The sequence below is a fragment of the Furipterus horrens genome, unplaced genomic scaffold (assembly GCF_987537825.1).
Source record: "Furipterus horrens unplaced genomic scaffold, mFurHor1.1.pri manual_scaffold_13, whole genome shotgun sequence".
Taxonomy (NCBI): Eukaryota; Metazoa; Chordata; class Mammalia; order Chiroptera; family Furipteridae; genus Furipterus; species Furipterus horrens.
In genome coordinates, this window is record NW_028327183.1 from 18,350,375 (window position 1) to 18,365,302 (window position 14,928).

Consider the following 14,928-nt stretch of genomic DNA (forward strand, 5'->3'; position numbering starts at 1 on the left):
GCCCGGCTCCGCCTGCGGAATCCACGCATCCAGCCGGCCAGCGTGCGGCTCAAGGCGCCCAGACGCATCTTGTCCGCAGCTACGCAGGTCCGAAGGGGCTGCGGGAGAGGCGGGGCCCGGGGCGGGTCTGGCGGGCCGCGGGCGGGGCCGCGGGCTGCTCGCGCGCGCCGCCGAAGCTCCGCGCGCCGTCGCGCGGGCCGGGCGTCCCAGTGCAGCCTCGGCCGCCGATGGGGGAGGTGGAGCCTGGGCCCGCGGGCCCCCTGGAGCCCGCGGAGCCGCCCGAAGCGCCCGCGAGCCGCCGGCCGGGCGGGATTCGGGTCCTGAAGGTGAGGCAAGCGGACAAGCAGGTTGGGGAGGGAGCAAAGGCGGGGAGCGGCGGTCTTTGCCCCGCGCATTGGCCGCGGCTGCCGGCGGCGACCCCCGCCCCGCGTCCGTCAGTCGGTCCTCTCGGCTGCTCCGCCGCTCCGCAGTCCCGCTTGGGGCGCCGCGGCCCCGCCCAGGCCTCCGCGCTGGCCCCCGCTGAGGCCTGGGCCGCCTGCGTCCCCTCCGCTCCTCATCCTCTGGCGTCCCCTCCGCTGCTCATCCCTGGCTGCGAGCCACCTTTCCCGCAGGCCCACGCCTTGGGTCCGGCGCCCGCCCGGCCGCCGCCGCCGCCTACCGCTTCCTTCGGGACCCGGGGCCCGCTTCTGCCTCCCTCGGCCGCGCGTGGGGCCTGGGGGCCGGTCGCTCCTGGCCCGAGAACCGGGCTGGAAGTACGCAGGGCTTCCACCTCGGACACCTGAAGACATCACCCCAGCGGGAGGATGGCGGCGGTGATTGGCTGAGCACTGCAGTGTGCTTGGGGCTGCGCCGGGCGCAGCGGGCAGCTTCTGCCCGCCAGGCGTTACCACCGAAGTTAAGACCCCGCTTCCTGCTCCGAGGCGCCGGCCTGGGAGTATGTCCTGCCCCGGCTGGAGAGAGAATCCCCGGAGGAGCCTCAACTCTGGGAATCGCTGGGCGTGTTGCAGAAGGGAGGAGGGATTGGACAAAAAGGGGCATCCCTGCTTGCGGGTGCGGGCCTAACCATCCAGGGAGACGGTAATTGGGGAGCCGTTATGCAACAGGCAGCTTGCGGGGCTTTTTGGCAGGAATTGGGGGGAGTAGGAGAAAATGAAAGCAGATGCAGGGAAATGGGGTGGGAGAGTGGAGTCTAGAAGGTGATGACAAGAAGTTCAAATACACGAGGGATGTAGGGTGGGGAGGGGACAGGGAAGAGGGTTAAAAGGAGGGGTTGTGGGAGGCTACCTGGATGGAGCTTCTGCTAGCCTTTGAAATAGTTGGAAGGAATTCTTTCTGTAGGTCAAATATGCAAACTAGATGTCTTCTGGAGATGGAATGGAATTCCTTCCTGAATTCTCGTAGAGGAATCAGCAGGATTTAAAACTTCTCAGGGAGAAGGAAGAGAGATAAGAAAATTAGAAGATTGGATGTGTTTCCAAAACAAAAATACTTTGCAAGACAATGAAAATGCATGAGTTGTTAATTGGGAATGAGGGTGAGCAAAATATACTTGGCATTAAGATTACTAGTAGGTCATCACAAAGATGGGAACACTGAAAAAAATACTAGATTTGAAGCACCTGGTGAATCCATAAAACAACATAAAATAGAACTGTAAAATATTAAAATTTTTCTGCTACTACTTTACAATCTTTATCCAGCGATTTAAAGAAATAACATTCCATAGTTTATCTCCACTTCTGCATAAACCGTCTACATATTAGTTGTAGCTTAATTAACCATAACTTGCAAATATAATTACCCAAAGGCTTTTGGGTGTTTATTTAAAACCATAAGGTCACAAAAATGTAAATTGTGAGTGAACCAGAAAAAAAAGTAACCAGACTGATTTATCAGGAAATGGCAGGTCTGAGAGATAAGTAATGCTCTCTAGCCTAGAAGGTAAACAACTTTAGCTTTTTTAGTAAAAATTTGTGTGTGTGTGGCGAGAGTTGTGAGAAGGGAATTGAAAAATTATATTCCTTCATTTATTCATTCACTTATTTATTAGAGGAAGTTGGGGGAGAGAGAGAGAGAAACATCAATTTGTTGTTCCACTTATTTATGCATTCATTGGCTGCTGCTTGTATATGCTCTTACCTGATATCAAACCCGCAACTTTGGCTCTGACCAACTAAGCTGCCCCTCCAGGGCGGAGAAATGATCATCTTTATTGAAGGGTCCTACCTTTCTATATTTCCAGGAGGTGGTCCAACTCACACCTGGTTCCCTGGGCTTCCAATCTGGGGGCCATGAGAAAAATTCTAGAAATTGATCTTGATTATAGTGCTCAGCTGGTGGTATGGGAGGCTGGCAGTATCTAGGCCCTTGAATCTTTTGCTTTATTGTGTATGGTTAATGCTTTAAATAATCCTTGCAAAGAAATGGGGTCGACTATGGAGAATGGGTGCTGTGTGTTCTACATGCAGAAGTTTCCTTAAGTAGCCGAGTAGTTGAATTTTGTGCCAGGTGAAACTGATAAAGAATATATAAGTAGAAGACTTTCTGAATTGGGAGGAAAGTCATAATCTCCAAAATGTTATTTCTGAGGACCCTTTGGAAATGACTTATTCTTTTTCGTACCTCTTGTATACTTAGTACCAAATTAGGAACATAATTATTGTCAGAAAATACAGATCTTAATAAAACGACTAATGTAACTAAACCAGTGTAGTGTAGCCAGATGAGACGTAGGCCTGTCTGTATGGAGTATTGGAAAATTTGATTCAAAATCTGCACCCAAATGTATTTCGCAAATTTCTATTTAGGATGTACCCCTTTATAGCTGTAGTTGCAATATAGTGTGATGTTTTTAATACTCTTAAGATTATTGGAAGTATCTTTTGAAGCATAAATTTTCTAGGTGTTTCCTCCAATTTGGGGATTTTTTTTTTTTAAGTCTGTGGAAGATACGACGTTACAACTAATCTAGTCAGGGAATGTGATGAGACTAGTTTTTTGAATAACAGTTGACAGGCTTTGATCAAATAATGTGTATGTGGTTTTATTTTATTTATTTAAAAATTGCTTATTGATTTTAGAGAGGAAGGGAAAGAGAGAAATATCTATGTCAGAAACATTGATTGGTTACCTCCCATACATGCCCTGACCAGGGATTAAACAGGTAACCCAGGCATGTGCCCTGACTGGGAATCAAACCCACAACCTTTTGGTGTACAGGATGACACTCCAACCAACTGAGCCACACTGGCCAGGGCTGTATGTGGTTTTTAAAAATTTATTAATACCAAAAATATTTTAATGAACTGAAATATTCTTCCTCTCTTTATTGCATCCCATCCCTTACAAAATATTTTTGTCCCTGGCCAGGCAAGTCATTTGGTTAGAGCATCATCTCTGTACACCAAGGTTGTGGGTTTGATCCCCAGTCGGGGCACATACAAGAATCAACCAATGAATGCATAAGTAAGTGGAACACTGAATCAGTGTTGTTCTCTTTCCCTTCCTCACTCTCTAAAATCAATCAATAAAAATTAAAAGACAAGAACAAAATATTTAACATGTATATTCACAGAGATGAGCCCATATTGTTTTAAAAGTTGAATGCAGGAACATATTTCCTCACTTAGGATGTTTTACATTCTGATAGTACTCACTGAGTATGGAGAGTTACTTTACAAGACTGTTTTTACCATGCATACCTTAGAGTTAATTGTAGGTGGGCCTTTAATAGTTTATCACCTTTGAACTGATCGCAGTCCTCATATATTATCTTCATTTTTAGATATTTAAAGGATAAAACTGAAGTGTGTACTTAATTCATGGCTTACTCTAAAGACTTTTGATTTCTAGAAATATCTTTAAATCTTAAATGTGCTCTTTATACACTTGAATGATGTGAGAGGAGATTGTAGTTGTGCTCTCTTCTAGATAAGTTTGTCAACAGTTCTTATGTAAGAGTAAGGGTGGGAGGAAATAAAATGTTCTCAATCCAGCAATTCCAGTGGAGTAGTGATTCTAAAAGCTGAAAGCACCTCAGAGGATAGTACTGGCCTTTCCAGCAGTTACCTGATGCTTTGGGCAGTGGAGAAGAAAGCACTAGGTAATTCAACAGTGGCTAATAATAGCTCAACAGTCCATCTAGATTGCTGCTAGAAGGCCTGTGCTTTCTTAGTATCTAGGCCTTTTAAATGTCCATTGATATCTACTGAAGTTCTAATTCAGCGGTCTATCTTCAGTGTAATATATCATATAGCCAGGGGGTACATTCTTTGACCAGCAACACATGTTTCAATACTGTAAAGTTCCTTAAGGAATTTCTAGTCTTAAAGGAAATAATATACACATTAAAACTGACTTAAAAGTCCTCACAGAAGAAAAATCATGGATTAACTAATGTAATACTTCCTGGGGTCGTTCTTGACTATTCTAAGACTGAAGGTTGGTGGGCCAAGTTTCTATTTATTTTTTATTTATTTTCAGAGAGAGGGAAAGGGGATAGAGGGAGAGAAACATCAGTGTGTGGTTGCCTCTTGCATGTTCCCAACTGGAGGCCTGGCCCCAACCCAGGCATGTGCCCTGATAGGGAATCCAACAGGCGCCCTTTCTGTTCCCAGGCTGGCTGTCAATACACTGAGCCACACCAGCCAGGGTACAAAGTTTTTTTGGTGGTTTTGTTTTGTTTTTAAGAAGCTTTTTGATACTTGTATGGAATAGTGTGTACTTGTATGCTCTCAATAGCAGTGAGCAAAATTTCTCTCTACTGAGTGCAGAATTTCTTTGTATAAATGTACCATATAGAATACTGTTTTCAAATGAACCAGTTGATCTTTCCCAAAGATTAAAAAATAAAGAATATTTAAAATTAACCAATGAATTATTTAACGGTTAAAATTATTTAGTGGTACAACTATGATGGCCCCTGTGTTTATAAAATAAGTATTTGAAAGCCCTTTTTTAATCCCGAGATATTCAGCTTTAAGAAAATGCTCTTGATGAGAAGAAAGAGACCTAGTTCCCCCTTGTTGCAGGGGTTTATCCTACTTATCTAAAGTTAGAATCAGTAATACTCTTCATGGTTTTGAATAGCTATATTCAAATCCCTAAGGTCTACAAAATGACCGATTTACCTGTGTTTTCCTAAACCTAAAGAGCGAAGCCATTCTCTTATTGTCTTCCCACATGGGAGTATGTTCTAACTTTTCATTCCTCTTTCTTTACCATCTTTAGAATTTGAATTTTAGTTGTTACAGACATCCTAAAATACTAATCTCAGTAATTAAAAAATAATATTTGCTTTATTTATAGGTACTTCTGTTTTCCATTGAGGAATAGTTAGTAAAAGTGTTTTTTATTTACTTTTTGGCTGACATAAAGATTGTAGGGTTCTCTATAAAAATGGAGATTTTTCCCTCCAGTTTTGTTTAACTTCTTGTCAGAATTAATTGGGCTAATGTGCAGGCTGGGAATAAATTTCTGTGTTGTCAGCTGAGTTCTTCATGTATTTCTGTGCCATCTAGGGGGTAAGGCACTGTAATAGAATCTCAGCGTAGAAGAAAGAAATATTAAATAAATAATTAAAACCCACTGTGATCTGCATCGTGATGGAAGTTATGTTCACGGTGACGTTCTGCTGAGGAGAGAGTAATCATTAATTCTAGGTAGGAGGAGAAAGATGGAGATGGGAGACAGGGAAGGTTCCATAGAGAGGGTAGAGAGGTGGCATCCGTGTAGAGTTTTGATGGACTAGTCAGGCGGACAAGACGGAGGAGGACATTTCAGACACGTCACGGAACTGTGGATTAGTTGGTGTGTTTGGGGAGTTACAAGCAATTGGATATTACTGAAATAGTGGAAGTTGTGCACTGGAGACGTATGTCAGTGTAGTTGTTAGTGGAAGTTTCTTTTCAAGGGAACAGAAATGGCTTGTCATAAAAATAGAGCAGATAAATGTTGATCTTTAGCATCTTGTTATATTGCTGTAACAGTTGTTTTTGCCTTGAGATAAGTGACCCTACAATGTATATGAATTCCACATGCTTAATTTATGAGATGCAACAGTAATTTTTTTGTAACATGATGAGAATTGAAAGTATTTGTGCAGTGTTGTGTTCATTCTGTACTTCCTTATTTGGGATATGAGGCAGAGGGTCAGGACCCTAGAGAAAATTTTAATTTGCAAAAATATTTATTGCAGCATTGTTTCCAACAATGAAAAATTAGAAGCAAACTACATGCTACCAGCAGGAGAATGGATAAATTGCAGTGTATTCAAAAATGGAATTATATTCAAATGAAAGAGTGAAAGAGCTGGGTGTATTATCAAGGATATATCTAAACCAACATAAAACCAAATAAAAATATTTCAGGGTGAAATATCAGTATGTTAAGACTTAAAGTTTTAAATCACATGAAACAATACTATATAGTCTATAGGTATGTATGTATATGGCAAACATGAAAATGCATGGAACCATCAATACCAGATACAGTAGAGTGTTCGTTTCTGGGGAGAGTGAAGGGGTGTGGAATTGTGATGGGTTACCAGGTGGCTTCAGCTGCATATGTAAGAATATATTGTATATATGTTCTTTAGACTAATGATCGGAACTAAATATGACTAAATATACAATTTGTGAAAGTTGGGTAGTAGATACACAGATGTTTTATTATTCTTGACATTTTTTGAAAACATAAGAAGGGTCTGAAGAGATGATGGTCCCTGGCTGGGTAGCTCAGTTGTTTAGAGCATCATCCCCATATGCCAAAGTTGTGGCTTTGATCCCCGGTCAGGGCACATACAAGAATCAACCAATGAGTGTATCAATAAGTAGGACAACAAATTTGTATCTCTGTCTCTGTCTCTCCCTTCCCCTCCTGCCCTCCTTCCCTCCCTCTCTTCCTCCCCGTTTTCCTTCCTTCCTCGCCCTCTCTCCCTTCCTCTTTCTCTAAAATGAAATAGTTTTTTTTTTTAAAGAAAAAACGATGGACACACATGAACAGCTGCAATAGTAAAGAAAACTAACTTTGCCAAGTTAAGAATGGGCATGACAGATGTGAAAGGCTCTGTGAAAGGAAGGAAGCAGTACTCCTTGATTGCGCAGGGTGTTGGTGAATATAGAGCAGAAAGGTGGGGTGAGTACTGAACATGTCTAACTCATTCTAGCTAATGATTTTTCTTGATTTTTTTTTCTTTTTTTTTAGAGAAATATGAAACGCAATGGGAGCAGAAATTGTTTGAATAGGAGAAGTAGGTTTGGCTCTCGAGAAAGAGACTGGCTGAGAGAAGATGTGAAGAGAGGCTGTGTTTACCTTTATGGAGCAGACACTACCACTGCCACCGCAACCACCACCTCCTCCGCTGCCTCCTCCTCCTCCTCGGACTTACACCTTGTTCTTTGCACAGTGGAGACACCGGCATCAGAAATATGTGCTGGAGAGGGAAGGGAAAGTCTTTATTTACAGCTTCATGGAGACCTGGTCAGGTAAGGTCTGAGTCTTACCACTCTAATTCTGCTGCTGTGTAAGTAATATGTGTTTCTGCTTGGAAGTGGGCTTTAGGATGTTAATTGTGCTGGAACTGATGTTGATATTGCAGTCACTAGGCTTGAAAAAAGGTTTGTCCTTAGTATGTTGACATTATGATTCTTAAATTTAAAAACTGCCAGTGAATGAAAATTTGAAGTTACTTCATTTGGATTACGTAATAGGTTGGATATCTCAATTTAAAATAAATATTATAAGATGTTTTTTTTTTAAAGTAATACATGTAACTGGAATGAAATTGAAATGCATAAAAGGAAACCATAAGTAGTATATATGTCTGTTTACATATAAATTTTAAAACTAATGGTTCTGTATCAACACATTGATTTAATATTATTTAGAAATCTTTCCATATTAATATTTATATATTTTTTATTTATTTAATGGCTGCATAATATTCCTTTTTGTGAGTCTGCCATGCTTTTAGCCAATCTCCTACTTATGGACATTCAGATTGGTAATATTTGTTTTACTTCTACAGGCAGTGTTGCAGAGAATATGCGTGTACATAATGATATTTCTCCTGTGTAGGAGTCTATAGGATAAACTCCTGGAAGTTGAATTGCTGGATCAGAGGCTATGTGTACTTATAATTTTGATAAATATTGTCAAGTTCCTCTTTGTAGAAGTTACACTTTGATGAATAACATAAAAATATACCTATTTTCCCCTTACTTTCTCTAGAAAATATCAGTGTTAAATTTTATGTATAAATATAGACACACACTCATACATGAGCTCACACGTGCTTATGAATAGGAATGATTGTCAACAGTTTTTAAGTTAGAGAATCATAGCATTCCAAGGACAAATGTTTTTTCAACCCTAATGACTTAGATTTTTGCAAATCTGATAGGAATTTTATTTTGTCATTTTACGTAGTATTTATTTATCTTAGTGAAGTTGAGCATGTTTTCATAGGTTTAAAAGCCATTTATGTTTTATTTAATTTTTTTTTATATGAAGAAGAAAAGTCTTCTTAGAGTAGTCATATACGGGGCATGTGAATTCTTTGATTCATTTTTAAAAAATTACTATTCTTTGAATTAGATGTCAAATAAGAGCTCTTTATGCCTGACCAGTGATTTTCTCTCCTACCCCTTCTCTGTAATAAATAAATACCTTGAAACAGAATTCAAAGCTGTGGATTTAGTACTCATGAAAGTGAGAAAGGAAGCTCCCACTTATACCTAAAATGGGGTAATAATAGTGACACCTTTACCTGAGCTAAAAATTGATGTCATTTTAAAAGTCTAAGCTGAGGTTTATTATGTGTCCCATTTAAGATTTGGAAAAAGTAGATTAGCCCTTGAATGTTTTCCTTGTTCACCAGTTAACTACATTTCCTAAATCCATTTGTAAAACGAAAGGATCGGACAGGGTGATCCTTAAGCTTTTCTAAATCTTAATACTGATTCTGATCTAATTTTATCAGGTAGAAGGCCTTGACCTACATACAGCTGGTAGTGATTGGTGAAGTTGATGTATTTAAACAGGAAGACTTACTCAATTGTATACTAGTGTATATGTATACAAAGATTTTAAAAATGTGGAGAAAACCCCACCTGAACTGGCTTGCCCCTGCTAGTTGTGTTAAGAACCCAAGTGCAATGTAGTTTACTTTTGTGAATCTAAACTACTTAAAGTGTAGTTTGTCTCAGCTCTATGGCCTTGATAATTTTATAATGAAGTAGCTTTTTGAAGATCTGATTGCTTAGAAAAGAATGAAAACACTATTGAACTGTGGTTTGAAAAAATGAATATGTTTTCATTGCTGGAGTAGGAGCTCAAGAAGTCTCATTTAGCCAAAGGATGATGATGATGATGGTGGTGGTGGTGATGATAATGATAGATTTTAGCTAACATTAAGTGCTTAATTTTGTTATAAGTGTGTTTAGTACTTTACATTTTCTCATTAAATCCTTACAATTCTACAGGAGGTAATATATATATATCGTTCCTTTCAAATGAGGAAAATTGAAGCTTTGCGAGAGGTCCAGTAACCTGTACTGCCAAGCAGCTGAAATGCCTACATCATTCAAGATAGATGGTGGACTTTGTTCTGAGGAAAGGCCCTTGGGGGAGGAACTGGCAGTGCCCCTTACTCAGTTTCACTACTTAATCATACTTCTTTAAAGATCATTTTCAGCTGTCTTATTCAACTGTTAATTGCTTGAGTTCAGTCTTATGTTATCTAATCAGGAATAGGTCCTTTCTTCATAATAGCCCTTTATAAGAGAGTTGACAATCTAAGACATTATCTTTTTAATAGCTGTTTTTGCTGCTTACTGAAGTGTAATTTGTATGTATTCATTGTAGAAATTTTGGAAAAAATGAAAATGTATAAAGAGAAATAATAATTTTTAATGCTTAAGCTTTTTGTAGATTACCTCATTTAATCTTTACAACAGTCCTGTGAGGTAAATGTTATTCACATTTTATCAGATGAGGGAAATGAGGCTTTAAAAACGTACACATCCCACGTAAGATTACTTAGCCATAAGTGGCCCAGCTAGAATTTGAACTCTGGCATTCTGACACCAGATCCCATATATTGCGTCCCCAAAGTAACATTTTTTTTTCAGATATTTTTCAAAGTGAGTGTATGTATAATTTTTTTTTTAAATTACATATTTGGGGCTATACCATATATTCAATTTTATTTACTGCCTATTTCAATTAATTTTTTGTGTGTCATTAAAAATTTCTTAAACACCAGTTTTAATTGCTACAGAATATTCCATTTTATGGAGATATTGTTTAAAAATTGAAACATAGCCCTGGCTGGTGGGCTCAGTGGACTGAATGCCGGCCTATAAACTGATGAGTCACTGGTTTGATCCTGGTCAGGCCACATGCCTGGGTTGTGGACCAGGTCCCCCGGCGGGGTGGGGGTTGGGGGGTTGTGTGTGCAGGAAGCAGCTCTCACACATTGATGTTTCTCTCCCTCTGTCCTTCCTTCCCGTCTCTGGAAGTAAAAAATAAATATTTTTTTAAAAATTTAAAAATAATATGCAGTGATGGTTTAGAGTTTGGGTTTTTGCGTGAGAATTGTAGGATTAGATCTTGGATCTGACAGTTACTATGCAAGTTACATACTGCTCTATTCCTTAGTTTACTAATCTGTAAAAAGGGGGATGATAATATATTACCAAGTTGTCTTAAGGATTAATTATACATGTTATGAAGATTAAATTATTTAATACTTATAAAGTAGTGTTTCTTAAACTCTAATGTCACCTGGGGAGCTTACTAAAACAGATTCCAATTTAGTAGGTGTGGGGTGGGGCCTGAACTTTCGTATTAAGCTCTTAAGTGATATGCTGCATTTTGGGTAGCAAGGAAGTAAAGTGCTTAGAATGATGTCTGGCATCAAATAAGTGCTCAATAAATGTTACCTATTTGGGTTGTTTCAAATCTTTCAACTCTTAAGAAGTAATGTTGTGATGACTAATCCTTTGCCCATAAATCTTTACATTGTTTTTTTTTTAAGATTTTTGTTTATTTATCTTTAGAGAGGGGAAGGGAGGGAGAAAGAGAGGGAGACAAACATCAATGTGTGGTTGCCTCCTTTTTGTTTTTTTAAACATTTTACAGTGTTATTGAAATTTTTATTAAGCATCAGTCTTTTTTTAAAATTTATTTGTTTTGTTTATTTATTTATTTTTAGAGAGAGGGGAAAGGAGAAAGAGAGGGAGAGAAACATCACTGTGTGGTTGCCTCTCACTTGCGTCCCCAAATGGGAACCTGACATGCAGCCCAGGCATGTGCCCTTGTTACAGAACCCCTGGGCTACTCCAGTTGAAAACAAACCCACGGGCTCTTTAGTTAGGGGCCCGATTGCCCGCCGCCAAAATTATAACTCTCAATACCAGAGTTTAGTGAAAAGAAAAAGAATTGTTTATTTAACAGTTATATAGATTTAGTTGTTTGCGGATTTCTGTTGTTAAGTCTTATGTTCTTTAAAACACCCACAAACATATATCCTTGCCTCCCCCCCTTCCAAACCAGGCTAGTTTTAGGAAAGTTAGAGAAACTGTTTCCCTACTTTCCAAACACAGTTCAGCTTTACCAGCAGCTGCCAATCATTCAATCTGATTGGGGAGGTCCTTTCTGTGCTGTGGTGCCCTCCAGCTCTCAATGCACAACCGCCTGGATTCTCAGCCTCCTTGCAAACTGCTTTCTTCCTGCAAACCGCGCAGATATCCTCTCTTTCTCAAAACTGCATGGCGAGAGCCTCTTAAAGCAGCCTGGAGACCCCTTCTCCAAGCCACATGGAGAAGGCCCCTTCACCAAGCCACGTGGAGGGAGCACGTGAGAGAGAGCGAGCGAGCGAGCGAGAGAGAGAGAGAGAGAGAGAGAGAGAGAGAGAGAGAGAGAGCGCGCGCGCGCGCGAGCCAGAGCCAGAGCCAGAGCCAGAGCCAGAGCCAGAGCGCGAGCGCTAAAATGTCCGCAGCTGCTTATATAAATCCCTGACTGCGTCCTCTGACGCAGTGGGCGTTGCAAACAGTTCTGACCATTCACAGACCCTTACGTAGGCTCCGTGTGCCTTCCATACCATCCCCTGGTTCAAGACTCCTCCCATCTACCTGAGGCTTTGGATGCATTAAAGCCATTTTGCATAAAAAAGACACTAGCCACCAGCCTCAGGCATGTGGAGGCATTCCAAAAGCTGCTTCCTTCTCCCCATCCCCCAGCCGCAAGCTCTGGGGATTTTTGGACTCCCCTGTTTCTGTAACACCCTGACTGGGAATCGAACCAGCGACACTTGGCTCTCAGGCCCATGCTCAATCCACTGAGCCACAGCAGCCAGGAATGTGTGGTTGCCTCTTACCGCCAACTGGGGACCTGGCTGGCAACCCAGGCATGTGCCTTGACTGGGAATCGAACTGGTGACTGTTGGGTTTGCAGGCCTGAGGCATACCAGCTGGGGCACCCATAAATCTTTATATTGTTGATTTTTCTGGGCTAGGTCCTAGAAGGGGATTATTGGGACTAAAATTGCACCATGTGTTTTCCAAATCATCCATGACTTCCTTCTTTCCATACTCTTTTCAGTCATGGACTTGTCACTTAAGTAAAACTAATTTATGGAATTTTAGCACTTGAAGAGGGAGATCATCTTCTAGGAAAACGAAGTCTACCCTACCTAATAGCCTTTCCACCCCCCGCCTTTCTATTTGGAAATATGGTGGCAGGGTTTTTTGGTTGTCACAACTAGTGGGGAGAGTTACCAGCATCTAGGGGACAAGGGCCAGAGAGGCTTAACGTACTCAGTGTATGGGGCGATCTTACACAACAGACTCGTCCTGCCCAGAAGGCCAGGGGTTTTCCCAGGAGGTAACCCCCAAGACCATGTCCCTTCATTCTATAGATGTGAAACAGCTCTGGAGAGGGCAGATGGAAAGCACATTCTTGTAGCTAGCTGCCTGGTGCTAGAGCTATGGTGGGAACAGTGTTTTATCTCTTAGTCCATTGCTTTTTATATGATAATATTTGGTCCTTTTTATTGAACTGTTTAAGTGATAAATGATTCACTAGTGAAGTTTAGTGTAACCATTGCCTTCTGTCTGAAAAGTTAGAACAAGATCATATATGACAAAATGGAGTGCCCTTTGGCTCACTATCATGTATTTGCTTTAAGTCCTAGTCATTAAAATGACTAAGATTTCTGTGTTTGATAGACTCTTTTAAGATAAGCTAAGAAGCAACATTATGCGTAACAGAATACCCTGGGATTTGGGATTGCGAGTTCTACTTCATTTCTGTCACTGGCTTGCTGGGTGCCCTCTTGCAAGTTGCTAAAATTTTGTTTACCGTACTTTGATGTTATAAAAGTGTAATGAAAAATACTCTTTCAGGATGTTAATGGTGGATGTTAGACCTCAGTTCAGCTAAGAATTCAGAGCTAAGAACTCAATGCAAGAGAAAGTTTATTTAGAAAGTCACAGAGGCAGAAGAAGTGAGCCAGCGGGGCTGCATGGACTCCGGAAACAAATCACAGAGGCAGAAGGAGGGCGCTTGGAGCTTAAGAGGAGGAGAGCAAAGGCACACGCCTGAGGGAAGAAAGGGGAAAGGCTCTGGCCTGCTAAGAGAGAGGGGTGTTGGGGGGGGGGGGGGATGCAGACAGAGTGAGAGGGAGCAAGAGAAAGAGCTGCACATGCAAGCAAGCACTGGGTTTTTGTCTTAAGGGTTTTTAAGGCAGGGATTTTAGGGGAGGTCTCAGGGGAGGATCGCTTTTAGGAAAGGCTCGGAGAACAAGTTACAGAGGCAAGCGAAGGGCCCTGGGAGCTTATGAGAAAGAAGCAAGGAAACCGCGCCTGGGGGAAGAGGATGGGGAAAGGCACCGGCTCCTTGGAGAGAGCCACTCTGCGTCCTCTGTCTTGAGGGTGTTTATCTGGAGGTCCCAGAGGACCTCCACAGAGTATTCATCAGCTCTCCAGGTGTACCCTTTCAGGGCCCTGGTCTCTGCTGCTCGGTTGGTGCCAGGGGAGGTGCCGCTGGCCCTGAGGTCAGCCCTGGCGCGCTCGTCTGGTTTTGCTGCTTCTCTGGGCCTGGAGCTGAAACAACACTGAGGCCGGACGTATTTGCTGCCGGCCAGAACCTCATCCTGGGGGCTTAATGCTTAAGGGCTATTCTCTGGCTCCCTTGTCCATTCCCCCTCCAGGAGGTCCGTCCCACAGGACTAGCCACATGCCAGGGGGAAAGGTTCAGGGGAGGGTCCCCACCGCTGACCAGCTGTGTGAAAGTCAGGGAGTCTAAACTGTGACCAGCAATATGTAAGGGGAGGAAAGGTCACTCTGGGAATGAATCCCCCCCTTCAGTACTTGTTTTCCAAGTTGCTAGGCACCCGGGCTTTCTGTCCTGATGACCTATTCCTGGCCTGTCCTTCCTTCTCTGTTCATGCCTACTAAGTCAAGGATACATACCAAACAGATTATCATTGAAGAAGGAAAAAGGAGATTATTTTTGTTTTGTGCTTCATATTTCTGTACTATTTTAAAACTTTAAAAGAATGTGTTATACATTAATTAATTTGTTTTTAAGTTTTTATTTGGTTTTATATTTTAATGCTTTTGAAGTCAGTTTGTGTCTTATAGTTGTTGTTGGGTCATAATTAAACTGGCATTGTTTTTTCCCTTAATACTTATTGCAGTACCATCTGGTTTATTGCAGTACCATTCTGACAGTAACCATCCAGAGTTTGCAAAGGCTTCACAGGTTAAAGGGCATAGGCTCCCAAAAGACTGCCCTTAATTCAGATTTCTAGCCACATTTCTGGCCAACTGGATACAAGTTTGGGGATTTCCATGATCCCTTCAGGTTCAGTAATTCACCAGAATGACTCACAGAACTCAAGAAAGCACTGTACTTGCAATTAGA

The 14,928-nt window shown here is 41.6% G+C and overlaps 1 protein-coding gene across 1 annotated transcript in view; it reads left to right on the forward strand.

Moving 5' to 3' along the window:
• The first annotated feature begins 208 nt into the window (after nt 1–208).
• PHLPP2 (PH domain and leucine rich repeat protein phosphatase 2) overlaps nt 209–14,928 on the forward strand; it is a 63,934-nt gene continuing 49,214 nt past the window's right edge. The window contains exons 1-2 of the mRNA XM_090261150.1: nt 209–326; nt 7,204–7,484. Coding sequence (XP_090117276.1) covers nt 228–326; nt 7,204–7,484 — 380 coding nt within the window. The 5' untranslated portion in view covers nt 209–227. The remainder of the gene's footprint in view (nt 327–7,203; nt 7,485–14,928) is intronic.